This window comes from Nycticebus coucang, chromosome 10, assembly GCF_027406575.1.
Source record: "Nycticebus coucang isolate mNycCou1 chromosome 10, mNycCou1.pri, whole genome shotgun sequence".
In the NCBI taxonomy this organism is placed as follows: Eukaryota; Metazoa; Chordata; class Mammalia; order Primates; family Lorisidae; genus Nycticebus; species Nycticebus coucang.
The window spans coordinates 121,288,438-121,314,759 of NC_069789.1; the positions used below are offsets into that span (position 1 = coordinate 121,288,438).

A 26,322-nucleotide genomic window follows, 5' to 3' on the forward strand; every position below is an offset into this window, starting at 1 on the left:
CATGCCCAGTCGCGGCCAGCCGAATCTGCGGAATGGAAGATGGAATCCAAGGAGGTGCCGGGTGCTGCAGGCCCGCAAGTTCGTGACCAAACGTGAAACTACCAGCTGAAAGACCGTAGGGTAGGGTATAGCCGGTTGCGGGACCTACGGAGGCTGACTGGAGTCAATCGCGTGCAAGATTAACGCGAACAAACTGCTTTCGGAGATCAGTGAGACTGCTCCCAGCATATGCACCCCTCTTTTCATGTCCTTCTTCCTTCTTTTGGAGAATTCCCCTGGGAGCCTGAGTTCCACCTCCGAAAGCAGTTTCCGGAGATCGTAGCCCGTTCCTCCCACTTAAGGCGTTTGCAAAAACTCTACACATTACTTCGAAAGAGGTTGGGGGCGGGACTCTGGGCTTAGACGGAGCTAGTGCCTAATGAAAAGGCTCGTTATTTGCATAGTCCTCTGGCACGCTTCATCATTGGGTAATTTAAGATTCTCAGTCACCTCCCCTCTACCTCCTTTTCCGCAGCCAGGGTGGTCCTGTATTGCCCAGGCTTCTGGTGCCAGGCCCAGGATGGCACGCGGCATTCTTCCCAGGCGGCAACAGTGCACTTTCCTGCTCATTGCCAGAATGACCCCGTGAGTGCCCAGAAAAGTCCTCTGCTTGGGTGGGTCTCTGGTGTAATAACCCATAGGGTCTGGCGACCTATGGAAGTCATTTAGCAGGTTATTTGGACTCTGGAGCCTCATTACCTGGGTAACTGGTTTGGAATCTTGGTTCTGCCACTTTGCAGCTGTGCGACCTTGGGGAAGTCATGTCGTCTTTCTGGGCCTCCATCTCTTCATCTATAAAATGGAGAGTTGCTAGGATTAAATACGATAATCAATGGCAAGTGTTTAGAATACAAAGTGCCTAGAATGCGTAATAAATGTTATCAATATACTTTTTGTTTTGGCTCGGTGCCTGTAGCACAGTGGTTATAGCGCCAGCCACATACACCGAGGCTGGCAGGTTTGAGCCCTGCCTGGGCCAGCTAACCAACAATGACAACTGCAACAACAAAAAATAGCCGAGTGTTGTGGCGGGCGCCTGTGGACCCAGCTACTTGGGAGGCTGATGCAAGAGAATCACTTAGGCCCAAGAGTTTGAGGTTGCTGTGAGCTGTGACGCCAGAGCACTCTACTGAGGGCAACATAGTGAGACTGTCTAAAAAAAAAAAGAAAATTATATACTTTTTGTTTTTACTATGCATTAAACTAGGCCTCATGAGGTCAAAGTTGTTCTGGGAACAACTGCACAGACCTTAAAGTAGGAAAGAGTATGCTGTGTCCAGAGAGTCTTCCCTATACTATGTACTACCATGCTCCAGGACTCTGGTCTTCTTGCACATGCCATGGTCAGCTCTACATCAGGGCCTTTGTACTAGCTGTTCTCTCTATTCCCAATGCTCTTGCCTGAATCCTCCCTCAGGTGTCAGTTCAAATGTTAGCACAGCAGATATCTCCATCCCTCTGTTGTCTTTTTTCCCTTGTATGAACTTAACACTATCTATGTGTCTTCCAGAATGTATGCTCAGTTAAGATTGACACGTTATCTATCTGTTCATCTGTCCCCAGAATCCAGGACAAAGCTTAGCACACAGTATTCTATGAATCTGTGTAGAATAAATATTTTAAAGAATTTTAACAACCAGAAACTCTCTGTAATGGGAAGAAGATAGAATGATGGAGAGAATGTAAAACCCTAGGTCAGGGAACTTGGGAAGAGGCCTAAGCTGAATGAGAAACCAGGAGAATATTTTAAACACAGAAACTGGCATTAACTAGTTTAGGTTTCATATACTTTTTTAATCATATTTTTAAATTATAGAAAATTTCAAACATAAGAAAAGAGATGGAAAAGAGAGTATAAGCAACACCCATATACCTATCACCCAGGCTCAGCCTGCCATCTTATTTCATCATCCCCCTAGTACCCCTTTTTGAGCCCCTTGGATTATTATTTTTCTCAGAATTCAATTTTTTATTGAACACATCATAAAAGAGATTTAGTCAAAAAGACCAAAGACCATGTCATCATCAGATTCCTCAGAGTCTTCTTTCTTTGCTTCCACTTTCTTCTCTTCAGCTGGAGCAGTGGCAGCAGAGGGGGCAGGACCAGATCCTAGACTTTTGTCCAGAAACCCTTCATTCCATGTCTCTAAAAGATAAGGACCCTCTCTCTTTAAAACAAAAACCAAAAGAATGCTAGGCTTGGTGGCTCAGCTAAGGAGTTTGAGATCAGCCCAGAGCAAGAATGAGGCCCCATCTCCATAAAAATAGAAAAACTGAGGGGGTGGCTCAAGGAATAGAGTGCTGGCCCCATATACCAGGGGGTGGTGGGTTCAAACCCAGCCCTGGCCAAAAACTGCAAAAAAACAAAAAAAAAGAAAAAAGAAAAACTGAGGCAAGAGGATCACTTGACCCGAAGAGTTTGAGGTTGCTGTGAGCTATGAGGCCATGGCACTCTACTCTGTCTCAAAAAACAACAACACCAATAACAAAAACCAAAAGAAAAACAAAAGAAAGACACATAGCCACAATACCACATTTTCAGACTATTAAAAATTTATAATTTTTCTTTTTGTTTTGTTTCTTTTTGCCCTTGGTAGAGTGCTGTGGCGTCACAGCTCACAGCAACCTCAGACTCTTGGGCTTAAGCGATTCTCTTGCCTCAGCCTCCCGAGTACCTGGGCCTACAGGCACCTGCCACAACACCCGGCTATTTTTTTGTTGTAGTTGTCATTGTTCGGCAAACCCAGGCTGGGTTCCAACCTGCCAATTCTGGTGTATGTGACCGGTGCCCTAGCCACTGAGCCTATAATAATTTTTTTATGTTATCACATACCCCATCAGTGTTTTACTTTTCTCATTTGTCCCATTAATATCACTGCCTTCTTTTCCAAGCACCAACCTTTTATTTCAAACATACAGAGAGGTAGTATAATAGAATCGTTCCCTGCATCAATAATAGAATTGACCAGTGTCAACAATTATCCACTCATGGCTAATGTTGTTTCATTTACCCCCACTCACTCCTCCCAAATGATTCTGAACCTAAATGTCAAATATCATATCCCATAAATGCCTTTTTATTGCATTTAGTTTGTTTGAATCAGGATCTAAACAAACTCTACACATTGCATTTATTTGCTATGACTCCTCAGTCTCTTTTATTGACATTTTAAAAGGCTCATTCTAGTTGCTGCATGGGAAATGAATTGTGAGGGGCCCCAGTGGAAGTCAGAAGACCAGTAAGGCCGCTGTTACATATTTGTTACAATATTGCTAGAATTTATTGCACATATGCCAAAACCTGTCTTTTATGCATCCCATCCTTTATGCATTAATTTGTTTAATCTCCACAGTAAATTTTTAAGAGGAGGTGCTGCTATTATCCTTGTCCAGAAGAGAAAAATGAGACATAAAAGGGAAGGTCACTTGCCCAAGGCCACACAGCAAGACCCCAGCCAGGAACTAGCAGAGGCAGCATTTGAAGACCTCAGCTTGATGGGGGAGTCCAAACAATTTGCATTTCTACTTTGCTGACTGGGGCAGAGGGTGCAGTGGCAGAAGTTAATTTGATAGGCCTTAGTGATAAATTGAGTGGAGGTGATAAGAGTGGAGAAAAGTCAAAGATAGTGATGAAATAAATGACAGCCAACTCCCAATGAGTGCCTATTCGTGGCAGGAGCTCTCCCAAACTCAATAGATTTTTCATAGAGGAGGGAAGAACTATTTTCAACCTCATTTTGCAGATGATGAAACTGAAACCCATAAAATTACAAGTTTTGGCCAGGGCACAGTGGCTCAACACCTGTAATCCTAGCACTCTGGCAGGCCAAGGTCAGTAGATTGCTTGAGCTCAGAAGTTCAAGACCACACTGAGCAAGAGTGAGACCCTAGATCTAAAACTAGCCAGGTGTCATGGCAGGTGCCTATAGTCTCAGCTACTCAGGAGGCTGAGGCAAGATAATCAATGAAGTCCAAGAGTTTGAGGTTGCAGCGAGCTGTGATACCATGACACTCTACCAAGAGTGACAAAGTGACTCAAGGAAAAAAAAAAAAGAATGCAAGTTTTCAGCCGAAGGTCATACAGCTGAGAAGAGTGAATCTGAGATTTCTCACTCTTAGGACACCCTCCCCCACCCCCACCCCGTGGGCCTTCAAGGGACAAAGCTACCAGAGTGGGATGTCCTAGTCTCAATACTGATAGGAATCCCAAAAGCAAACTTTCTGACAGTCCATGATTTTATTTATTTATTTTCTTTTTTGCTCTCTCATCCAAGCTTTTTCAGACTTTGGGAAGAACTAGAAGAAGGTCACAGTCCATGACTTTAGACAGCACAGATTTTTGCTCTATGGTACTTGTGCAAATGAACAAAAGCTGTTTTTAGACATTCAGACTCCAGCATAAGACAGATGATTCTCAACCCAATTCTGCAAGATATAACGCAAAATTACTGGGGTTTTGTTTTGGTTTGGTTTTTTTGAGACAAAGTCTCACTGGATAGAGTGCCCTGGCTTCACAGCTCACTGTAACCTCAAAATCTTGGGCTTGAGAAATCCTCTTGCCTCAGCCTTCAGAGTAGCTGGGACTACAGGTGCTAGTTTTTCTATTTTTAGTAAAAGTGGGATCTCACTCTTGCCCAGGCTGGTCTCATTCACCTGCCTTGGCCTCCCAGAGTGCTAGGATTACAGGCTTAAGCCAACGTGCTTGGCCCCAAATTATTGTTTTTTTCAAAAAGATTTCTTCCTAGGGTGGCGCCTGTGGCTCAAGGAGTAGGTCACCAGCCCCATATACTGGAGGTGGGGTTCAAACCCCGGCCTGGCCAAAAAAAAAAAAAAAAAGATTTCTTCCTAGGAAGAAACATTCCTGATAAAATGCTTAAGCAATTTTTTGTTCTGATGACCAGGCACCCACTTAAAAGTCCCTCAACACACTAGTGACCAAACATCTTTTTCTTTCTTTTTCTTTTCTTTCCTTTTCTTTCTCTCTCTCTCCTCTTTCCCTCCCTCCCTTCCTTCCTTTCTATTTTTAATTGTTCAGTATTCATTGAAGGTACCGAGAACCAGATTACACTGACATCTTTTTCTGATTATCCAACCACCCACTAAGGAATGGCCCCATGGCTGTGAGTGTACGGAGTTCTCTTGTTGGGCTTCTTGTCTCTATTCATACAGGAGTACTTCTGTGTGTCTCCTAGCCGAGCGTCTTTCCCTCGCTCTTTGAGGGTCTTCCTGTTTTCTATTTCTCTGGGTTTCAGACCGTCCCCACGTCTCACGCGGTCTTACTTGATTTCCAGGGTCTAGCCTCGCCCCTGGCCGGTTTCCGCGGCCCCTTTAAGGCAGGCCCCGCCCCTTCCCCGCCTCCCCCGGATCAGTCCGGGAGCACCCGGCACCGTCTCAGTGTGCACCCTGCGGAGGGCGCGATGGCGGTTTCTGCGCTGAGAGTAGCCTGGCGGCAGCTGAGCCAACAAACCAAGTCTGGAACTCCTGTCCTCCTACGTCAGGTGCGAGATGGCTGGACCCGGGAGGGGATTCCTAGGCTGTAGACGGCAGGAGGGACGGAATTCCTGGGTCCTTTAGTGGGGCGAGGTCTGGGGGCCCCTCGCCTGGCTTTTGAAGAATGGGGATGAGAGCTTGGAGCTGGACTCCTGAGTCCTTTAACGGTGAGTTGTCTGGGGATCCTGGGCTTGGGGTCGAACTCCTGGATTCCTGACGAAACAATGTACTGGGGACCCTGATTTGGGGGTGTTAGATAGTTGGAACTTATTGTTCTGAAGGAGGAAGGTGGTGCACCTCACGACTTCAGGGGAGAGAAGGGTTTGGGATTTCTGGATCTTAAGAGGATTGAGTCAAGGCCTTGACTCCTGGGTCCCCAGCTGGTGGGAATCTCGTTCTGTGCTCTCACTTATGCCCCATCCCCATTTCCAGTTGTTTGAGCCCCAAAGCTGCACCTACACTTATCTGCTGGGTGATAGGGAGTCCCGCGAGGCCATTCTGATTGACCCTGTCTTGGAGACAGCGCCTCGGGATGCCCAGCTGGTCAAGGAGCTGGGGCTGCGACTCCTGTATGCTGGTCAGTGTGGGAACCAAACTCTTGGGTCTGAGGGAGGTGGGCTGCCCCAGTAAGTGGAGTGGAAACTGGGAGCCTGGACTCCTCGGGCTGAGGGAGAAGGGGTGTGGGGATGGGAATCCTTGGTCCTCTATGCCCCCTTCTGGACCTGTCTCTCCTCTCTCTCTCCCAGTGAACACCCACTGCCATGCAGACCACATTACTGGTTCAGGGCTGCTCCGTTCCCTACTCCCTGGCTGCCAGTCTGTCATCTCCCGCCTTAGTGGGGCCCAGGCTGACTTGCACATTGAGGATGGAGACTCCATCCGCTTCGGGCGCTTTGTGAGTTGTATACTAGGTTCCCAAGAGGGTGGTGGCCTGAACTCCTTGAACAAAAGGGAAGAGGGAACTAGGAGCCTGGGATGCTGACTCCTGCTGGGGGGGAGGAGAGACCTCACCTCCAGGACCTGGGTTCCTGACCCCTGAGCTCATGTCTCTGGGAGGAAGGCATTATAAACTCAGGTGTGGCTCTGGGGCTAGAGGTTCTGGGAGGTGTGTCTCTGGCGGAACACCTTAAGTCAACAGCATTTATGGAGTTTTCTAAGGCTTTAGGGCAACTCCTTTGGATTGACATCTCCATAAAAGTTGATTGAGGGCTGGAATTCTGAGTCTTAGCTTGAGAAGGAGACCCAGTCCTGTCCTCTGAGAACCACTGGTTGGTTGGAGGAAGGAGCATCCCATTGCCCTGAGTCAAGACTAGGGTGAGGCAAGTGAGGCCACTGTAGTGCAACATTTAAGGAGGCACTCACACTTAGGGTCATGTTGACACAGATTCAGCATTGTGAGTGAGCGCCTCCTTAAATCTTGACCCTAAGTCTCACCCTAGCCCCAGCCCTGTGGTTTCCCTGGCCTGGTGGTTTCCTCACACAGGAATGGTCCAAGGTTCCTGCCTTTTTTTATTTGTTACAGGCAGAGGCAGGGGCTGATTTCCAGGCAGAATTGCCACCCAGGACTACATGGGGGATGGTCAGGGGAGTTGCCCACAGAGGGAGGGAAATAGCTGACAGGGCTTTTTTCTGATTGGAGTTGCTAAAGATGTAGAATTTCTTTGACTTTGGGGACAAAATATCAGGTGACATGGTGAGGCCTCCAGGTTAGAGGGTAGAGGGTGTTGCTGAATGGGGCAGTTTGAATTAGAGTATTTAGTGGAAATGTGGGTGAGAGTGTTTAGCTGCAATGGTTATGGAGAATTTCAAGCCTTTTTCTGGAAGCAGGTTTGTGCATGATATACGTACAAGCATTTCTTGGATTTGAGAGTGATGTTTTCAATAAATGAATGTTGAAGGGTTTAGCTGTAGTAGATTTATCTTTAGTGTTTTTTTCTTTTAAGAGATAATATTGATATAATCCACATACCACACAAATTTAAAGTGTACAGCCAGGTGTGATGTCTTATGCCTCTAATTCCAGTACTCTGGAAGGCCAAGGTGGGAGGATCATTTGATACCAGGAGTTTGAGGCCAGCCTGGGCAACATAGTGAGACCCTAGCTCTACAAAAATAAAATTGGCTGGGCATGGTGGCATGTGCAGGCTGAGGCAAGAAGATCACACGAGCCCAGGAATTCCAGGTTACAGTAAGCTATGATTGTGCTGCTGCACTCCAGCCTGGGTGACACAGTAAGACCCTGTCTCTAAAAAGAATAAATAAATAAACATGTGCTCTATCAAGCCATAGTTTACCAACCCCTCATGTAGAGCATTCCATCATGTGACTATACTACTGTTTATTTATCCATCCTCTTTTTGATGATCATGTCTTATTTTTTTGTTACCGTGTATAATGCTGCTATGAAAATTCTTGTGCAAATTCAAGAAGTGTACTTGCTGGTCACAAAGTTTACATATGTTTATTTATTTCTATTTTTATTTATTTGCATTTATTTATGAGACAGAGTCTCCGTTGCCCTGGGTAGAGTGCCATGGTGTCATAGCTCACAGCAATCTCAAACTCTTGGGCTTGAGCAATTAACCTTCTTTTTTTTTTTTTTTTTTTTTTGTTGAGACAGAGTCTCACTTTATGGCCCTCGGTAGAGTGCCGTGGCATCACACAGCTCACAGCAACCTCCAACTCCTGGGCTTAAGTGATTCTCTTGTCTCAGTCTCCCAAGTAGCTGGGACTACAGGCACCCGCCACAACGCCCAGCTATTTTTTTGGTTGCAATTCAGCCGGGGCCGAGTTTGAACCCGCCACCCTCGGTATATGGGGCTGGCGCCTTACCAACTGAGCCACAGGCGCCGCCCCAATCAACCTTCTTGCCTCAGCCTCCTGAGTAGCTGGGACTACAGGCACCTGCCACTATGATGAAGGAGAGGGGGAATATGGGAGATATGTGTGTGTGTGGGGGGGGTATCTCACTCTTGCCCAGGCTGGTCTTGAACTCCTGAACTCAAGCAAGCCACCTGCCTCAACCTCCCAGAGTGCTAGGATTACAGGTGTGAGCCACCTCTCAGGTCTATATTTATTTATTTTACCTCCATACACTATATTCATGTAAACTGACGTATGTTTATATGTTTAATGTTAATAGAAACTGCCAAATAGATTTTTGAACTGCTTATACATTTTATACTCAAGCTGGGCCAAATTTAGGTGGTTTCATTGCAGGATGAATTTTCTTTTTTAATAATCACTGATTGAAAATTGAATACTTTTGCAAATTCAGAAAATTAGGCTTACCTGTTAAATACGTTGATTTAGAGAGGTGCTGCTCAAAATACTGATTCCCCAAGTCCTACTTTGGAGATTCTGATTTACTCATTCACCAATGGACACGGGTAGTCAGCATGTTTTAAAACCTCCACAGGTGATCTAACTGGCCCACATATAGGTTTCAGTGCTTCCTCCTATTTGGAATTAAATATTTAAATTGTGGAACAAGTCATTTCCTGCCCCCCCAACCTTTTGTTTGGAAAATTTTCAAGCATAGAGAAAAGTCGAAAAATTTTTTATGTATCCATCCCACTTCATCTTATTTTTTTGATGTATTTCCAAGTTGCACTTATTAGTTCATTGTCCCCTAAACAGAACAAATACTTTAATTTTGGTTTTGTTCACAAAATGAAGAAAGATGGTTTAGCTGATGGAGGTTCAGGGAATTTAGCTATAAGGGAAAATGACGTTTGGGTTTGGGGTTAGAAGGCACAGGAACAAGGTTAAAGTACAGTAGTCCCCACTTATTCATGGTCTCCCTTTTCTTCGTCTCAGTTATTTTCAGTCAACTGAGGTAAAAAAACATTAAACAGAAAATTCAGAAATAAATAGTTCATAAGGTTTTTGTTCTTTTGGGAGGGGAGTTGTTTGTTTTGAGATGGAGTGTTACTCTGTCACCCTGTCTATACTAAAAATAGAACAACTATCCCAGCATTGTGCTCAGGAGCCTGAGGCAAGAGAATCACTCAAGCCCAAGAGTTTGACATTGCTGTGAGCTATGATGCCATGGCACTCTTATCAAGGGTGACAGAGTGAGACTGTCTCAAAAAAAAAAAAAATCAGATTATATACCATTAAAAAAACGTCCTACAGGTTTGGGGCCTGGCCAACTCAATGAAAACCAATGTTTTATACCAGGATGGGGAGGAGTGTTTTGATTCTTTTTTTGAGACAGAGTCTCATTTTGTCACCCTGGTGGAGTGCCGTGGCATCAGAGCTCACAGCAACCTCCAGTTCTTGGGCTTAAGCAATTCTCTTGCCTCAGCCTCCCAAGTAGCTGAGACTACAGGCGTCTGCCACAACACCCAGCTATTTTTTTTAGAGACAGAGTCTCACTCTTGCTCAGGGTGGTCTCGAACCTGTGACCTGTGAGCTCAGGGCAATCCACCCACCTCAGCCTCCCAGAGTGCTAGGATTACAGGCGTGAGCCACTGCACCCGTTTTACTGTGCCTAATTTATAAATTAGACTTTGTCATAGTATGTATGTTTAAGAAAAAAAATAGCAACCATAGGGTTTGGTACTAACCCGCTGGGGTCTTGAAGTGTAGCCTCCGCGGATAATAGGGAGACTACTGTCTTTCTGAATAATGGAAAAAAGAATTATTTGGGAACCAAATGGAAAGGAAGCCAACAGCCTTCTTGCCACCAGGGGGCAGTGTAGGCCGTGAGATCTGCAAAACCGTTGCGCTGCACGTTTGCACTGCCTGATGTCTTTTGTGGCATTATTAGGTCAAGGAGTTAGGTGCTCCCCACTGACAACTTTTTATTTTGCCTCTTTTCACATCTATAGCAAAATGAAATATAAGCACAAAACACAAGAATACACAGCCATCAGACCAATGACATCATCAAGGGTCAGAGCACTTTTGGAAAACACAGTGTGCTTGTATGGCAATGAGAGTGAAAAGGAGCAAAAGGCTTTTTGAAGTCTGTTAGGAAAAGAGTTTTGATCTTGCAGTCCCTCAGAGTTCCCCCAACTGCACCTTGAAAACCACTCTTTCAGAAAACCTTTGTCACCTCTAAAAAATGTGCAATAATTTTATATCATTATTAAATAGCCAGCCTGGCTAGGTTCAAATTTCTCCGATTTCCCCAGAATAATTTTTGTAGCTGGTTTTAGGACCCAGGACCCATGTGCATGGTATGTGGTGATTATGGCTATTTAGTTGCATGTGTGCACATTAGTGTATTTTTTCCTTTTTCTTTCTCTTTTTTGTATTTTTTAAACTTTTATTTTAATTAATTTAGTTTTTTTAAAGTCTCTCTCTCTTTTTTTTTTTTTTTGTATAGACAGAGTTTCACTTTATGGCCCTCGGTAGAGTGCCGTGGCATCACACAGCTCACAGCAACCTCCAACTCCTGGGCTTAAGCGATTCTCCTGCCTCAGCCTCCCAAGCAGCTGGGACCACAGGTGCCCGCCACAACACCCGGCTATTTTTTGGTTGCAGTTTGGCCGGGGCCGGGTTTGAACCCGCCAACCTGGGTATATGGGGCCGGCGCCTTACCGACTGAGCCACAGGTGCTGCCCTTTAAAGTCTCTTTTGATCTAGAACAGTTTAATATTCTTTTGTCCCATGACATCGGCTTTTGAAGCTTCCTTGTCTGTCCTGTAAAATGTCCTGCATTCTGGATGTGTTTGATTTTTTTCCTCTTGGAATGTCATTTACCTTGTGCTCCTAAAACTCCTCTTTCCTCTTTTTTTTTTTTTTTTTGGACAGAGAGTCTCCCTGGGTAGAGTGCTACAGCAACCTCAAACTCAGGCTCAGGCGATCCTCTTGCCTCAGCTTCCTGTGTAGCTGGGACTACAGCTACCTGCCACAATGCCTAGCTAGTTTTTTCTATTTTTAGTAGAGATAGGGTCTTGCTCTTGCTCAGGCTGGTGTTGAACTCCTAAGCGTAAGCAATCCACTTGCCTCAGCCTTTCAAAGTGTAAAACTCCTCTTTCCTATAGAATGAAGTAGATTGCAAATGTTTTTGTATTAGTTAGTCACAGTAATTTAATAATGGGTAACAAACATTGAGTGTTTACTTCTCACCAGTGTTTAAATTCACCAGTGAATTTTCTCAGCGCTTATCTTGAAGGATTTTCGGAGTCAAATATCATCTCTTCCCTGCCCTTATTTTGAAAGCCAAGCACATTCAGGGTTCTCTTAGCTTGGAAATGAGGGAACTAGGATTTGAACTCAGGCCGGCTGGCTTCAGGCACCACGTTCTTTTTTTTTTTTTTTTTGTAGAGACGGAGTCTCACTATACTGCCCTCGGGTAGAGTGCCGTGGCGTCACACGGCTCACAGCAACCTCCAACTCTTGGGCCTACGCGATTCTCTTGCCTCAGCCTCCCAAGCAGCTGGGACTACAGGCGCGCGCCACAACGCCCGGCCATTTTTTGTTGCAGTTTGGCCGGGGCTGGGTTTGAACCCGCCACCCTCAGCATATGGGGCTGGAGCCCCACTCACTGAACCACAGGCGCCGCCCATGGCACCACGTTCTTAATCACCAAAGTCTTTAGCTCCCCACCTAACAGAAGGAAAATTTAAAACCAATGGCCTTGCTGTAGGGTTGGTGCCTGGGTTTCTTTTCTCAGAGATGAAACCCTCTCACCTGCCACCAAAAAATGTGCATCTTTTTTCCTCAGAGTCAAAGAAAGGCCAGAGTTCTCTTTCTGACCACCCTATATCCTTTCCTTTCCTTTTTTTATTTTTCTTGGGACAGAGCCTCATACTGTCACTGTGGGTAGAGGGCTGTTGCATCACAGCTCACAGCAACCTCCAACTCCTGGGCTTAAGCAATTCTCTTGCTTCAGCCTCCCAAGTAGCTGGGACTACAGATGCCCGCCACAACACCCGGCTATTTTTTGTTTGTAGTTGTCATTGTTGTTTGGCAGGCCTGGGCTGGATTCGAACCTGCCATCTCTGGTGTTATGTGTCACTTTAGCCACTTGAGCCACAGGCCCCGAGCCTTTCCTTTCTGATAATACAGAATGATAATAGCAACTGTTGAGCCCCGATATACAAAGGTCACAACCTTGAATGCCCACAGAGGCTGGGCAAGTGAACAAAGTTTTCTGCCACTTCCTGCTGTATGACCTGGAGCAAGTATTTTACCCCTCTGGAGCCAGTTTTTCCATCTGTAAAATGGGTACAATACCGATGACCCTTGGGATTGTGAGGATTAAATGAGTAAAGCCATGAAAGGTGTTCAGAGCAATGCCAGGCATGTGGTCAGTTCCAGGCAAAAGTATTTGTTCTTGACACTCTGGGGATTTGTTGCCACAGAGAAATACGTCCCCCCTCTTTCTTTTTCTTCTTTTTTTTTTTTTCTGTTGAAACATGTAGCTTTCTTTTTTTTTTTTTTTTGGTTTTTGGCCGGGGCTGGGTTTGAACCCGCCACCTCCGGCATATGGGACCGGCACCCTACCCCTTGAGCCACAGGCACCACCCGAAACATGTAGCTTTCACAAGACTCTGTTTTGATTGAAATGTTCGCCTTCCTTCCTAACTGTATTCTAGGAGAACCAAGTGCACAAGTGAAGTAATATAGGATGTTCCTAAGGTCACCATACACAGGGAAAATGGGAAATTATAGCAAAATGTACCTTTAGTTACAAAAGGTTCATTACAAAAATTTAAAAGAGGTAGCCAACACGAGGAGGTTTTTTTTTTTTTTTTTTAATTTTGAAACAGAATCTGACTCTGTAGCCTGGGCTAGAGTATCATGGCCTCAGTCTAGGTCACAGCAACCTCAGATTCCTGGATTGAAGTGATCCTTCTGCCTCAGCCTCCTGAGTAGCTAGAGATATGGGTGCTCATCACAATGCCTGCTAGTATTTCTATTTTCAGTAGGGATAGGGTCTTCCTGTTGCTCAGGCTGGTCTTGAACTCCTGAGCTTAAGCAATCCACTCACCTTGGCCTCTCAGAGTGCTAGGATTACAGGGGTGAGCCCCTGTGCCCAGCCATGTAGAGAATATTTTGTAAATATTTTGTAAAATTTTGTAATGACTGTTTTGTAAATAAAGATACATTTATCTATAATTTCTCATTTTCCCTGTGTATGGCGACTTTATGGGTGACTTTTGGGACACCCAGTAGATAGCAACTGACATTTGGCACTGGGCTACAGGGAATGCTGGGTCTATGGCAGATTTTGAAGTTCATGGCCCATATGTTCACTGTATAATTCAAGTTAATTATTTGTGTTTAGGAATATGGTCCATCTATTGTCAAACCTTCTTTTTCTTTTTATTCTTTTTTTTTTTTTTTTGGTTTTTGGCCGGGTCTAGGTTTGAACCTGCCACCTCCGGCATATGGGACCGGTGCCCTACTCCTTGAGCCACAGGCGCCGCCCTCTTTTTCTCCTTTTTGAGAGAGTGTCACTTTGTTGCCCACAGTAGAGTGCTGTGGAGTCATAGTTCACAGCAATCTCAAGCTCTTTGGGCTCAAGCTATTCTCTTGCCTCAGCCTCCTGAGTAGCTGGGACTATAGGCACCCGCCATAATGCCCGGTTATTTTTAGAGATGGGGTTTTGCTCTGGCTCAGGCTTGTGTCCAACCTATGAGCTTGGCAATCCACCTGCCTCAACCTCCCAGAGTGCTGGGATTATAGGCGTGAGCCACTGCTCCCAGCTCTTCTTTTTCTTTTCTTAAAATAAAAGTTGAGGCTCGATACATGTAGCCCAGGCAGCTAAGGCGCCAGCCACATACACCAGAGCTGGCGGGTTCAAATCCAGCCCTGGCCTGCCAAACAACAATGACAACTACAACAAAACAATAGTCGGGCGTTGTAGCGGGTGCCTGTAGTCCCAACTACTTGGGATGCTGAGGCAAGAGAATCGCTTAAGCCCAGGAGTTGGAGGTTGCTGTGAGCTGTGATGCCACTCTACCCAGGGCAACAGCTTGAGGCTCAGTCTCAAATAAATAAATAAATGTTGAAAGTATACATTTTTGAGAAATCTCTTGCTTTTTAGAGGGTAAACAACAAATTGAGGCTTCTCATAATTTCTGAGCAATCTAAATAGGACAATTCTGTGGGTTGAATCTGGCTTTTGGGCCTCCACTGTCTTTTCTGACAAGTGTGATAGATCTCACTGAATTTCATAAGCACATGGTGAGATCAGAAGTATTTTTCCCATTTCTCGGGTAAGGAAGCACAGAGAAGGAAAGTAACTTGCCCCCAAATCAAATCCCTCGGGTAAGGAAGTGGCTAAGGATTTAACACAGGAGTCCTTGTGGTTCTATTTGATCAGTGATTTTTCAAATTTTAAAACATTATTCTTGGCTCAGTGCCTGTGGCTCAAGTGGCTAAGGCGCCAGCCACATACACCTGAGCTGGTAGGTTCGAATTCCAGCCCAGCCCACCAAACAACAATGATGGCTGCAACCAAAAAATAGCCGGGCGTTGTGGCGGGCGCCTGTAGTCCCAGCTACTTGGGAGGCAGAGGCAGGAGAATTGTTTCAGCCTAGGAGTTGGAGGTTGCTGTGAGCTGTGACGCCGTGGCACTCTACCCAGGGTGACAGCTTAAGGCACTGTCTCAAAAAAAAAAAAACCATCATTCTTTTTATTACATAGCATTTGTGTGCTGAGTGCTTTACATATATGAAATCTAACCTTTCTAGCAGCTCTAATAAGGGGAAGTCATAATTAGTCCCATTGTGCAAATTGAGCAGACAGGCTTGGAGGGATGAAATAACTTGTCCAAGGCCATGCAGTTAATACTAATGGAGCCAAGATTAAAACCCATGCCATCTAGCTCCAGAGACTTCTTTTTCTTCTTCCCTTTTTTCATGAAATTCTACCAATTACATGAAATTCTACCATTCAAGCTGATCTATAATAGCAGAAAGCAGGTCAGTGGGTGTCTAGGGATAAGGATAGAAGAAGAATAGATTGCAAAGAGGCACGAAGAAACTTCTGGAGGTGGTAGAAAGTTTTGTCATCTTGATTGTGTTGGCGGTCCCTTATTAAAGATGTGCAAGAAGGAAAAAGAAAAAAGAAATCACCAAGCCCACAGTGAACCCACCCAGTCTTTACAAAAGCAATAACTCCAATGCTATTTAAAGTGTTTCAGTGCCTAGAGATAGAAGAAAAGTTTCCAAATTCCTTTTATGAAACGAGCATAACTTTGGTAGGAAGAACCACTTGTGAAGTTATTATTAACCCTCTAAATCAGCTATACCGCATCTGACCTAGTTTCAGGTTTTGGGGTTTTTTTTGTTTTTTTCTTTTTTTGTCTTTAGTTTTCAGAAGTTTAATTACAATGTGTCTTCCCAGCTTCGCACCAGCCACATACGCCAGAGCTGGTGGGTTCGAATCCAGCCCAGACCTGCCAAACAACAATGACAACTACAACCAAAACAATAGCCGGGCTTTGTGGTGGGCACCTGTTGTCCCAGCTACTTGGGAGGCTGAGACAAGAGAACTGCTTAAGCCCAAGAGTTGGAGTTTGCTGTGAGCTGTGACGCCATGGCATTCTACTGCGGGCGACATAGTGAGACTCTGTCTCAAAACAAACAAACAAACAAAAAAAACAATATGTCTCTCAAGGATTTCTTTCCTTGTTTTTTTTTTTTTTCTGTTTGGGGGAATGGAGCCACCAGGTAAGATATCACAGGGAGAGGGAAGAACGTCTAGATTCAGAAGTGAAACCTCAGCTTCAGGACACAGCACTTCCCCTTAGTGTGGAACGGGCACTGTGAGGTTCCGTTCCATCCTATTGCCTCCCACTTCTTCCATTCCACTCCAGTCCACTCCCTTCTCCTTTACGGTAGTGCACTCCACTCTTAGTGCCTGGACCATTTGCTCAACCTCTGAGCTTCACCCATGCTGTCCTGTGTAGTTATAATCACTAATAGTCATTCTGTGTCATTTTTGATTATGCAAATGAACCCCAATTTATTTATCTATTCTACTGTTGATGGGCATGCAGATTTTGGCTGTTACAAATAGTACTGCTAGGAACATTCTAACACATGACTTTGTGAACATCCATATGCATTTCTGTTGGGTGTACAGAGCATACTTAAGATGGGTTACATCCCAATAGACCCATCACACATTGAAAATATCATACGTTGAAAATGCATTCTTTTTTTTTTCTTGAGACAAAGTCTCACTCTCTCACCTTGGTAGAATGCTGTGGCGTCATCATAGCTCACAGCAACTTCAAACTCTTGGGCTTAAGAGTTTCTCTTGCCTCCCAAGTTGCTGGGACTACAGGCATCTGCCACAACGCTTGGCTAGTTTTTTTATTTTTAGTAAACACAGGATCTCACTCTTGCTCAGGCTGATTTCTAACTCCTGAGCACAAGCAATCTACCTGCCTCAGTCTCCTGGAGTGCTAGGACTGCAGGCATGAGCTACCGTGTCCAGCCTTTTTGTTTGTTTGTTTGTTTGTTTTTGAGTGAAAATACATTTAGTCCACCTAACCTACGGAATGTCCCAGTTTAGCCCAGCCTACCTTAAATGTGCTCAGAACGCTTACAACACTCAGGGCAAAATCATCTTAAGCACATTTGTAATAAGGTATTGAATATCTCATATAATTTATTGACTACTATACTGAAAGTGAAAAACAAAAGCGTATACCATTATAAAGTTGAAAAATCAGAAGTTGCACCATCATGAGTTGGGAGAACCATCTGGGAGAACCATCTGTTGGGAGAACCAAGAGCTGAGCCAGTAGTTTTGTATGTGCCCTCCCATCACTATACATGAGAGTTTCCGTTTCTTTACATCTCTCTTTCATTCTAGCCATTCTGGTGTTGTATAGTGGTATCCTGTTGTGGTTTTACTTTTATTTCCCTGTGGATAGATGAAGTTGAGTAGCTTTTTTTTTTTTTTTTTGGTAGAGACAGAGTCTCATTTTATAGCTCTTGGTAGAGTGCCACTGTGTCACACAGCTCACAGAAACCTCCAGCTCCTGGGCTTAGGCGATTCTCTTGCCTCAGCTTCCCGACTACAGGCGCCCACCACAACACCTGTCTATTTTTTTGTTGCAGTTTGGCCAGGGTTGGGTTTGAACCCGCCACCCTCCGTATATGGGGCCAGCGCCCTACCCACTGAGCCACAGGCTCCACCCAAAGTTGAGCACCTTTTAATGTGTTCCATTTGTAAAGTGTTTTTTCAAGTCTTTACTAATTTTTCTGGTATGTAATCTATGTTCTTTTATAGATAATTTGTAGGTGATCTTTTATATTCTAGATCAAGAACTTATTTTATTTTATTTTTTTGCAGTTTTTGGCTGGGGTGGGTTTGAACCCGCCACCTCTAGCATATGGGGCCGGTGTCCTACTTCTTTGAGCCACAAGCGCCACCCAGAACTTTTTTTCTTTAGCGACAGAGTCTCACTTTGTCACCCTTGGTAGAGTACTGTGCCATCACAGCTCACAGCAACCTCCAGCTCTTGGGCTTAGGCCATACTCTTGCCTCAGCCTCCTGAGTAACTGGGACTATAGGCGCCCGCCACAACGCCCGGGTACTTTTTTTTTGGCCGGGGCTGGGTTTGAACCCACCACCTCCGGCATATGGGACTGGCGCCCTACCCCTTGAGCCACCAGCGCCGCCCAGCCCGGCTACTTTTTGTTGCAGTTTGGCTGGGGCCGGGTTCAAACCCACCACCCTCGGTATATGGGGCCAGCGCCCTACTCACTGAGCCACAGGCGCTGCCTTAGATCCAAGAACTTTGTTGGATTCAGTAGTCCCCCTTTATCCATGGTTTCACTTTCTATAAGTTTCAGTTCCTCACAGTCCACTTCAGCTTGAAAATATTCAATGGAAAATTCCAGAAATAAACAATTCACAAGTTTTAAATTCCATACCAATCTGGGCAGGATGATGAAATTTTGGCACCATCTTGCTCCATCCCACTCGGGATGTGAACCATCCCTTTGTCCAGTATATCCACACTGTATACAAACATGTTACCTGCCTGTTAATCTTAGTGGTCCTCTTAGTTATCAGCGCCAAAAAACATAGTATACAGGATGGACATAAAGTTCATGAAGTGCAATTTAAAATAGTTTAACATAGTAAATTGCACAGGAACTTTATGGACACCCTATATATAGGGTTTGATACTATCTGAGGTTTCACGCATTCACTGGCAAGTCCTGGAATATATTTCTTGCAGTTATGAGGGATATTGTATATATTTTTAAATACTTTCCTCCATCTATAAACAGAATTTTCTTTTTTAATTCACTAAAGACTAAGAAATAATAGGAACAGAAGTTTTTAAGTTTAATATAGTCTAGTGTATTCATTCTAGCTGTTATCATTAACACTTTTTTTTTTGTAGAGACAGAGTCTCACTGTACCGCCCTCGGGTAGAGTGCCGTGGCGTCACACAGCTCACAGCAATCTCTAACTCAGGCTTACGTGATTCTCTTGCCTCAGCCTCCCGAGCAGCTGGGACTACAGGTGCCCGCCACAACGCCCGGCTATTTTTTTGTTGCAGTTTGGCTGGGGCTGGGTTTGAACCCGCCACCCTCAGCATATGGGGCCGGCGCCCTACTCACTGAGCCACAAGCACCGCCCCATTAACACTTTTTGTGCTAAAGAAATCTTTGCCAACTTTAAGTCACAGTGTTTGTTGTTCTGTTTTTTTTAATTTATTTTTGTGTGTGTGTGTGTGTTCTGTTTTTATCTAGGAGCTTTGTTGTTTTGTTTTTTTTTATATTTAGATCTGTAAATTCATTGAGAATTTATTTTTGTATATGGTGTGAGGTAAGGATCAAGGTGATCTTTTCCTTTCCAAACAGATATGCGGTTGACCCAGAATACTAATAAAAAGACCATTCTCTCCCTCCTATCCACTGTATGGCAATGTCATAATCTTAAATCAGATGAACCAATGTTGGATTTTTAAAAACACAGATAATTGATCTGGTCACATCTTGGTTCAACTCCTCCCATGGCTTCACTCTCACTTTACTGGATCTGAGCCTCTCATTATCTTTCTGTCATATCTCACTACTCATTCTTGCTTCACTCCAGCTCCTGCTGTTCCTCTAGCATACCAAGAACTGAAAAACCCACGTGGTGGCTTAAATAAATAGGAGTGTAATTTTCTCCTATAACAGGAGATTTGGATGAAGGTAGTTGCTGCTTTTAATTGGGCAGCACTATCATTCGTGGGAGTCGCTTAGCTTTTCCTTCATGATTGCAAGATGGCTGCTGCAACTCCAGCTATCACTCCTTGTGTTCAGAGCCAAATGAAAGGAAAGGGGGTGGTGCCAGTTCCTCTTAGAAGGAAGAGAAAAGTTTTCCCAGAAATTCTTGGGAGACTTATTGAGATCTCACTGACCAGAGGCTGAGAAAGTTCTTGGCTGGCACATTAATGCCCAGAACCAAACTGGAGATCTGTGAGGTAAGAAGGAAGGAATGTAAGCTGGGTCTGCACATGGTGCCCTTGGATAATCAGAACTTGACTGACCTGGACAAAGATGCTAGTTGATAGGAGGGGCTTCTACTGAGAGAGGAGGAGGGACGTGTGAGAGGATACTGATCTTGTCAGCGGTTGTTAGACCATTAGGGTAATAATTTTTTCTGACACTCTCACTTCCCTGGAGCTGAGTGTGGGGATTTAAATAACAAAGACTTCCTGTGTGGGTACTTTTTTGCATGTGTGGCAGGATTCTTAACAGCAGAGTCTTAGAAGTGGCTCAGAGAGGTTATCAAATGGGCACATCTGAGATGGTGATAACTCTGCAAAGTTGCCCTCCAAAATGACAACACTAAGTTGTACCCACACCCCAGGAAATAAAAGGGCTTGCCTCAAACACACTAAGCAACTCCGATAGTTGCCAATCTCCTAGGTAAAAACAAAGACTTTCTAAATTTAAATCTCTCCCTCCTTTCCTTTTGAGGGAGGTTGAACATCTTTTCAGGTGGTCTTAACTATTTTTTCTTCTTCTGTGAACTGCCTGTTCTTTTGTTTTGCCCACTTTTCTTTTGGGAATTATTAATGCTTAGGGGCTGTTTGTATACAGGGTGTCCATGAAATTCATATGCAATTTAAAATAGTTGCCTAGTTCTCTATTTTAAATTGCACACAAACTTAATGGACACCCTGTATTATGGTTATTTACACTTCATGATTTTTTTTTTTTTTTGGTGGGTTTTGGCCGGGGCTGGGTTTGAACCCACCACCTCTGGCATATGGGACTGGCGCCCTATCCCTTTGAGCCACAGGTGCCACCCAATAATTTTTTTTTATTATTAGAAGTGGGTCTCCCTTGTTGCCCAGGCTGGTGCTCAAACTTCTGGCCTCAAGTGCTCTTCCTGCTTCAGCCCCTCCAGGAGCTAAGACTGCAGGCATGCATCACCATGCTTTGCTGTCTCTGAGTTTTTTGATCTTCTAACTCAGATTCCCCACCCCCCACCCTCACCCTGCCGAGACAGAGTCTTAGCTGTCGCCCTGGGTAGAGTGCTGTGGCATGATAGCTCACAGCAACTCCAACTCTTGGGCTCAAGCAATCCTCTTGCCTCACTTTTTCTATTTTTGGTAGAGATGGAATCTCGATTTTGCGCAGGCTGGTCACACTGTATATATTTAGAGTTAATGAATAAAAAAAATCTTTTTTTTTTTGAGACAGAACCTCAAGCTGTTGCCCTGGGTAGAGTGCTGTGGCATCACATCTCACAGCAACCTCCAATTCCTGGGCTTAAGTGATTCTCTTGCCTCAGCCTCCCAAATAGCTGGGACTACAGGCACCCGCCATAATGCCCGGCTATTTTTTGATTGTAGTTGTCATTGTTGTTTGGCAGGCCCGGGCTGGATTCGAACCCGCCAGCTCTGGTGCCTTAGCCGCTTGAGCTACAGGTGCCAAGCCAGTTTTTGCCCTTATTGGATATTAAGCACCTTTTTGGGTCACTATATATTTGTGTAAATCATCAAGTTTTATTTCAGCAATATTACTTTTAATGACTATTTGGTATTCTGTTATGTATTAATTTGCTTTTATTTTCTTATTGATTTGTAAGATCTCTACATATATTCAATATGTTGCCCACTGTGGGGTATATAGGTATTACACATATATTTTTCTAGCATATTGGTCCCTTTAAATTTTGTTGGCCAAGTATGGTAGCTCATGCCTGTAATCCTAGCATCATGGGAGGCCTAGGCAGGAGGATCCCTTGAGATCAGAAGCTGCAGACCAGCCTGGGCAAGAGTGAGACCCTATCTCTACTAAAAATAGAAAAACTAGGAGCGCATTGTGGTGGGTATGTATATTCCAGTTACTTGGGAGGTTGAAGCAAGAGGGTCTCTTGAGCCCAGGGCTTAGACGTTGCTGTGAGCTATAATCCTACCCACAGTTCTACCCAGGGCGCTCTACTCAGGGCGACAGAGTGAGACTGTGTCTCAAAAAGCAGAAAAGAAATAAGTAAATTTTGTTTATGGTGTTTTTGCCATTAAGAAACTTCTTTGATTTAAAACCAAACCATTAATCATTTCCTTAAAGATTTAGACTTTAGGGATCACATTTTTATTTTCTTTTTTTGAGACAGTCTCACTTTGTCATCCTTGGTAGAGTGCTGTGGCATCATAGTTCACAGCAACCTCAAACTCTTGGGCACAAGTGATCTTCTTGCCTCGGTCTCCTGAGTAGCTAGCACTACAGGTGCCCACCACACGCTCATCTATTTTTTCTGTTTTTAGTAGAGATGGGGTCTTGCTCTTGCTCAGGCTGGTCTCAAACTCCTGAACTCAGGGGATACATCCACCTTGGCCTCCCAGAATACTAGGATTACAGGCGTGAGCCAATGTGCCTGGCCCAGGGATCACAGTTAACTTTTCTTGCCTAACCAGACATCAGATATTCCTTTGTATTTTTATTGGTATTGTTGTTGTCACAGTTTTAAGGTTTTATTTTATTGTATTTAAGGCTTTGGTGCATTTAGAGTTTACTCTGGGATAAGGTTGGAGCCTGGGTATCTAAATTCATTTTTTACCAAAACGTTTATTTAGATTTGACCCTGAGGTAGAGTGGGGTTTCTGGGGCCAATTTCATCTTCAAGAAATGTTGATGACTATCTCTGTATTCCTCCATCCCTGCTAGGCCTTGGAGACACGGGCCAGCCCTGGCCACACCCCAGGCTGTGTCACCTTTGTTCTGAATGACCATAGCATGGCCTTCACGGGAGATGCCCTGCTGATCCGAGGGTGTGGGCGGACAGACTTCCAGCAAGGTGATAAGTTTCTTATTCATTCTAAGACCTTTATATAGTTCTATGTATGTCAGGGTTTCAAGGATCAGTAACAAGAATGAATGAATGCATATTAGATTTTTTTTTGGGGGGGGTCAATATTAGATTCAAGGAATTTAGTTGTCAAAATATGGGAAGAGTTAAGATTCAGGGGTTTAGCTGTGGAGGACAGTAAGATTCAGGGGTGTATTAGTTGTCTATTGCTGCATAACAAACATCTCCAAAATTTAGTGGCTTAAAACAGTGATTAACATTATTATCTCACAAAGCTTCTGAGAGTCAGGAATCTAGGATCAGCGTAGCTGGGTGGTTCTGGCTTATGGTCCCTCATGCAGTTACTGTCAGACCATTAGTCAGAGCTGCAGTCATCAGAAAGCTTGACTGGGGCTGCAGGATCCACTTCCAAAATAGCGCCCTCAAATGGCTGGCAAGTTTCTGCTGGTTGTTTGCAGGAGGCCTCCCTTACTCGCCTCTTGGACCTCTGCCTGCTTGAGTATCTTGGTGACACAGCAGCTGGATTCTCACAGAAGGGATGATCAGAGATAGAGACAGATAGATAGAGCCCTATTTTCTTTTGTTATGCTCTAGATTCAGAAGTTAAACTCTTGTCTTTTCTGTAATATCCTACTTATTATTAGATGCAAGTCAATTATTGCAGATCACTAAGTCAAGGTAAGGGGAATTGAATGTCACATTTCAAAGAGAAGAGTATCAAAAAATTTGTAGATGTATTTTAAAACCATGTCAAAGGGTTTAGTTGCTGGAGTTTATGCAGGGTGGGGGTAGAGTTCTATTCAAGAGTGGTCGCTGTTCTGGGGCGCTGATATTCAGGAATTTTTTTTTTAAGAGACAGAGTCATACTCTGTCACCCAAGCTGGAGTGCAGTGGCATGATCATAGCTTACTGCAGCCTCAAACTCCTGAACGCCAGGGATCATTCCACAGCAGCCTCCCACAGGGCTGGGATTACGGACATGAGCGATCACAACTGGCCAGATTGAGGGATTTAGCTAAGAAGATGTTAGTGGTTTAATTGCTAGAGGGCAGCGATACATTTGGGATTCAGCTCCTAGGGGTAGTTATATGTAAGGATTTCCCTGTGGAAAGAGAGTTTAGTTTCAGAATTTCAGTGTTTGGAGCATGTGTGTGAATGTAGGGTTGACATTAGGTTTGGAGGATTCAGCTGCCTTGCAGGGAGAAGTGAGAAGAGAGAGAAAAGATGGAAGGCACGATGAGGTGGCTGTGGAAGCCAGGTCCCTGGCCTCTTGCTCCCTCTTTCCTTCCTGTTTGTTTCTGCATCTCAGTCTTCTTTTCTCTCTGAGGCTTCCAATTTCCCGTTTCTCTATTTCCAACGCAGTCGCGGCATCGATGGATTTAGGCTAAAATGAAAGAGAGGTTTGCCCTAGCCCAACTTAGGACTCAGAGCTCATGTCTTTGACCTCATGTCTTTGGTTTCTTACCTTCTAGTCCACCTTCCTTGCCCAGATGCCTTTTTGGTCTCCCCAGAGTGAGGGTACTACACCCTGGTACTCTGGGGTCTGATCCCCGCCTTTTATAGCCATGCTGAATTTCTCATTATTCCTCCATTACTTGTGCATGCTGTTCCACCCGCCTAGAATGTCCCTCTCCTTCTCTGCCTAGAAAAAGGGGTATTGGCAGGGCCTGGGGAAGAGGGTTCAGCTACAGTGATTTTTATTCTCCTAGCCTTGTCTTGCCTTTTCTTTTCATTGTGTTTCTTCCCCCCTTCCTTTTCTTTTCCCTCCTGCCATTCCTTCTTCCTTCCTCCCTTTTTTTAGAGACAGGGTCTCACTCTGTTACCCAGGCTGAAGTGCAGTGACACAGTCATAGCTCACTGTAACCTCGAAATCCTGGGCTCAAGAGATCCTCCCACCTCAGCCTTCCAAACAGCTGGGAATGCAGGTGCATGCCTCCACACCTGGCTAATTTTTCATTTTAGGGTCTTTCTATGTTGCTCAGGCTGGTCTTGAACTCCTGGCCTCAAATGATCCTCCTGCCTTAGCTTCCCAAAGTGCTGGGATTACAGGCATGAGACACTGCACCTGGCTCCCACTTTTTCCTTGAGGGAAAGGGCTAGGGTCTTCTCCCATCTTGTTGATGCACTGACCTCTGATCATTCTTCCCCAGGCTGTGCTAAGACCTTGTACCACTCCGTCCACAAAAAGATCTTCACGCTTCCAGGAGACTGTCTGATCTACCCTGCTCATGATTACCATGGTGAGGGCTTCCTATAGGAGATGTGGGGCGTACATTACTTTTGAAAGGGTGGCACAAAGACCACAATTCCCAGACATTCCTTTTAAAACATTAAATGCTTGAGTGTGCTGTGTGCGGATGTAGATGCTGTAGGACTGTTAGAATTCTGCAGGGCATGGGTTTTCCTGGGACTTATTGTAGATCATAGGGAACTGTGGGTAACTACATTTTCCATGGTGCCTCTGAGGGAAAGACATCTCAGGGGCTTTCTCAGAAGAGCCTGTCAGTCTCAGGCTGGAGAGGCACCCCAAGGCCTCCTGTTCTGGAGGCCCAAACAGAAATGCTGTTCTGAGGGGCCCGAGATGCACCCATTGACTTTTCTTCCCCTCCCTTGGCCACTAGGGCTCACAGTGTCCACTGTGGAGGAGGAGCGGACTTTGAACCCTCGGCTTACCCTCAGCTGTGAGGAGTTTATCAAAGTCATGAACAATCTGAACCTGCCCAAACCTCTGCAGATAGGTGAGCAGCTGAGGGCCCAGACCCAGGAATATGAGGGAGCAGGGAGCTGGGGGCCTCGACCCCTGGATCTGAGGGAGGAGGGACTGGAACCTGGACCTCTGGGTCTCAGAGAGGAGGGGCTGGGGGACTGGACCCCTGGGTCTGGGGGAAGTGAGAGTTGGGGCCTAGACCCCTGGGTTTGGGGGAGGAAGGGCTGGGAGCCTGGACTTCTGGGTTTGTAAGAAGAAGTTGGCTCAGGGCTAGAAGTCTAGTTCCCCTGAAAAGAAGGGCTTCTAGGATTTCTGGGTCCCAATGGAGCCTGGAGGTCTGCCCAGGCCACTTAATTTTAACTTTGGTTTCTTCCTTTCAGACATTGCTGTTCCAGCCAACATGCGCTGTGGGGTCCAGAGCCCCCCTTCCTGACCTTGTCTCTGTCAGGTGCTAATAATATCCACTAAGAATGCACTGGGTGGCATAAGAGGAGAGGTGTCACCATGGCACCTCTCCTCTCTCACCTCTACCCCCTAAATCAGCCCCCTGGAACTTCTGAATAAAACTTTTTTTGGCATAAATCTGACTTCTGCCTGTTTTCTGGAGGAACCAGTTGGGTTTCTGGGCTGACAGGCTTGTGGGTAGTCTGGTTCCCTGGAGAGGCCAGCGGAGCAGGCCAAGCTGAGGATATAGGTAGCCTGGAAGGAGATTTCTAACTCACAAGCTCAAAAGCAAACACAGATACCTGGGCTGGTCTTCACGTGGCCTCTTGTTAGCATACAATCTTGCTTTTGAGCCATTTCCCTCTGTGGGCCCCAGGGTTAGGACTTAACTTCTCTAG

At 45.0% G+C, this 26,322-nt stretch overlaps 1 protein-coding gene across 3 annotated transcripts; it reads left to right on the forward strand.

The window, feature by feature from the left end:
- Window positions 1–26,054, forward strand: ETHE1 (ETHE1 persulfide dioxygenase). 3 transcript variants are annotated; one of them, XM_053607144.1, is made up of 9 exons: window positions 19–120; window positions 515–624; window positions 5,331–5,537; window positions 5,962–6,106; window positions 6,276–6,424; window positions 22,632–22,761; window positions 24,924–25,013; window positions 25,395–25,511; window positions 25,861–26,054. In XM_053607144.1, the coding sequence occupies exons 3-9, from the start codon at window positions 5,457–5,459 to the stop codon at window positions 25,911–25,913; spliced, it is 765 nt and encodes a 254-aa protein (XP_053463119.1). In that variant the 5' UTR covers window positions 19–120; window positions 515–624; window positions 5,331–5,456; the 3' UTR covers window positions 25,914–26,054. The 3 variants fall into 3 exon arrangements, with proteins under 3 accessions (XP_053463120.1, XP_053463119.1, XP_053463121.1); XM_053607145.1 differs by lacking the exon at window positions 515–624 and having other exon boundaries at window positions 1–120; XM_053607146.1 differs by lacking the exon at window positions 6,276–6,424.
- The last annotated feature ends 268 nt before the right edge of the window (window positions 26,055–26,322 follow it).